Here is a 3210-nt window from a genome sequence, read left to right on the forward strand (position 1 = left end):
ATGTCCAAACTAACAGTTCAACACTTTTATTCACAATTTGTTATTAGTTTTATATTTATGTGTATTTTTACATTCAGACTTTGCACTTCTGGATGCAAATTTCGCAAAACTTTTCATAAAATCAAGCCATCCATCACCACTTATCCTGTGCAGGATTGCGGGCAAGCTGGAGCCTACTTCACCTGACTATGGCAAGACCCCCATGATCCTTTACAAGTCATCACGGTTCTGACAAACAGAGACAAAGAACCATTCACACTCACTTTAGAACCACCACTCTACCGACCCTGCATGCCTTTAGACTGTGCCGGAAACCCACGCAGAACTTGCAAACTCCATACAGAAAGGCTCCCGTCAGCCCCTGGGCTTGAACCTAGGACCGTCTTGCTATGAGGCGATAGTACTAACCACTATACCAACGTGCCACGACTCTTAACATGCCGAAGATAAATTTATCTCATCTCAGAAACCCGCAAGAATGGACATTTCCTTGACTTCAGCTTGCATACACTTTCAAACTGACTGAATGAATAGACTCTTACCTCCATTGAAGTTCTCCTCCTGCGATCTGGTATCACAAGAGTATTCCCATTACTGCCCGGAACTATAGTAGAACCGATACTTGTTCTGGGTCCAACTAACATGTAGCGTTTATCTCCGGATCTGTACTGGATACTGTGACACAGTGTGCCGTCGTAATTTGTATCTTGTAAATATTTGGAGGAATAGTCTGTAGATTTGGAGCACTGCATTACAATCAGCACGATGATACTGACGATAAAAAGAAATGAAACCGATCCCAAGATAATAATCAAATAAAATGTAACGTTACTTTCTTCTTCTTCTTTTACTGCCTTTTTAACATCGGACGCAGAAAAAGGTTCTTTGGGCTCCACAAGTTTAATGATCACAGTCGCTGATGCTGAAAGTGAAACGTTCCCATTGTCTTTGACCAGTATGACCAGTTTATGTTCAGCCTCATCTGTTTCTGTGAATGAGCGAAGGGTCCGTATCTGTCCTGTATAGCGGTCCAAACCAAAGAGACTGTGGTCACTCACTTCCTGCAGTGAAAATAATAACCAGCCGTTGTATCCTATATCCGCGTCATAGGCTCTCACTTTAGTCACCAAATGTCCTGCGTTGGCATTGCGGGGAATCTCCTCCACACCTTCAGCAGAACCGTTAGCGCTGACTGGATATAAGATCACTGGAACGTTGTCGTTCTGATCCAAAATGAACACGTTCACTGTGACGTTGCTGCTTAGAGACGGAGTTCCAGAATCTGTAGCGAGCACGTGGAACTGGAACGTTTTGATTGTTTCAAAATCAAAACTTTTGAGCGCGTGAATAACTCCAGTTTCAGAATGAATGTTGAGGTACGATGCTATGTCATTGAGTTTACCTCTCCCTCTGAGAATATTATAAGATATTAAAGCGTTTTCACTGACATCACTATCAGATGCGCTGATACAAAATATAGAAGCGCCCGGGGAATTGTTTTCAAATAAGTACAGTTCAACTGGGTTTTGGGTAAATACTGGCTTGTTATCATTTACGTCTGAAATTTGCACGCTCAGTGTTTTAGAGGTGAATAAAGGAGGTTGCCCTAGATCTGTGGCTGTAATTGTTATGTCATAATATGAAACTTGCTCTCGGTCAAGTTGATCTTTAATCACTAATGAGTACATGTTCTCCTGAACTGACGGTTTTAATTCAAATGGTACAATTTCCGATACAGCACACTTGACCTTCCCATTTTCACCAGTGTCCCTGTCGCTAAAACTAATGAGCGATATTACAGTTCCAGGTCTGGTATTCTCAGGAACAATGCTAGACAAGGACGTTATCTCTATGCATGGCTGATTGTCATTTACATCGAGTATCTTTATGATAACTCTGCAATCAGTGGTCAAAGGAGGCTGTCCGCCGTCTGAGGCTTGAATGTCTAGTTTGTAAATGTTCGTTCTTTCAAAATCTACTTCGCCCTTTACTCGAATTTCACCCGTTGAGTTATCTAAAACGAAAATATCGAATGCGTTTTGGTTTTTATCTCCACCGAAAACAAAAGACACCTCCCCATTTACACCGTCATCATTATCATTTGCCTGTAATTTCAACACCAAAGTCCCAATAGGTGTGTTTTCTTTCAGCTCTGATGTGTATACATCTTGGCTAAATATAGGACGATTGTCATTAACGTCAAGAACAGTAACTGTTATGTTGAGTGTTCCTGACCTGTGTGGGTTTCCTCCATCGAATGCAGTTAAGAATAAATTATGCTCAGCTCTGCGCTCGCGATCGAGTGGCTTCTGTAAAACCAGAAACGGAAGCTTGTCTTCTCCCCTGTCCCTTATTTCCACATCAAAATGTTCGTTTTGACTTAATTTGTATAAACGAACAGAGTTCTCTCCAATGTCAGGGTCACGAGCAGCTTGCAACTGAAAACGGGTATTTTGAACAGTTGATTCAGCTATTTCAAGTCGTTTCTCTTTTTCCGTGAACGTAGGAGAGTGGTCATTGACATCTGTCACTTCTATCCCTATGTAATGAATCTCAAGTGGGTCTTCAACCACTAATTTCAAATTTATCATGCAAGGGTTATTTCCCGAACATATTTCCTCTCTGTCGATTTTCTTATAGGTGTACAAAACGCCATTGTTCTTGTTTAAGTGGAAAAGAGCACTATCAGAACCGGACACAATACGAAGCCGTCTGTCCACCAAAGTGCTAATGTCAAGATCTAAATCCTTAGCGATATTCCCTACAATAGATCCTTCTTTTAATTCTTCAGGTATAGAGTACCTTATCTGGGCTGTTATCTTGTTCCCAAGGCACAGTAACAAAGAAATTCGGAGAACAATCCAGGAGCAATCCCATCTGCGCCTTTGTCTGTTGTTATCCATCTCCTTTAAAAATTAAGCAAATCGCCGTCGGTATCCAATCACGTCATGAGCATATTCATCGAACTAGAATAGGAAGGAATTTATTTTAAACATCCCATTAACGTGTTTTTGGTATTTAGATCAGTTTATCGTCGTGCTCACGGCGGTCTTCCAAACGCACTGAACGAGAACACAGTGGATGGGCAGGGTCTGACATTAGGAAAGGATCGTGGTGTAGTACTGACACCTTGAGGCTTATTCTATGAGGAAAAAATTTCATTGTCTGCGACGACGGTCTTGAATCTGAATGGGAGAAAGACAGTTCCTT

At 41.5% G+C, this 3210-nt stretch overlaps 1 protein-coding gene across 1 annotated transcript; it reads right to left on the reverse strand.

The window, feature by feature from the left end:
• Window positions 1–452: 452 nt before the first annotated feature.
• Window positions 453–2903, reverse strand: LOC132870168 (protocadherin alpha-8-like). The gene has a single exon (XM_060903751.1). The coding sequence runs from the start codon at window positions 2901–2903 to the stop codon at window positions 453–455; it is 2451 nt and encodes an 816-aa protein (XP_060759734.1).
• Between the last annotated feature and the right edge of the window lie 307 nt (window positions 2904–3210).

This window comes from Neoarius graeffei, chromosome 2, assembly GCF_027579695.1.
Source record: "Neoarius graeffei isolate fNeoGra1 chromosome 2, fNeoGra1.pri, whole genome shotgun sequence".
In the NCBI taxonomy this organism is placed as follows: Eukaryota; Metazoa; Chordata; class Actinopteri; order Siluriformes; family Ariidae; genus Neoarius; species Neoarius graeffei.

What these genes read in the sequence shown, in the direction of transcription:
- LOC132870168 (XM_060903751.1), bottom strand. Translation starts at nt 2,903, where the DNA reads ATGGATAACAACAGACAAAGGCGCAGATGGGATTGCTCCTGGATTGTT.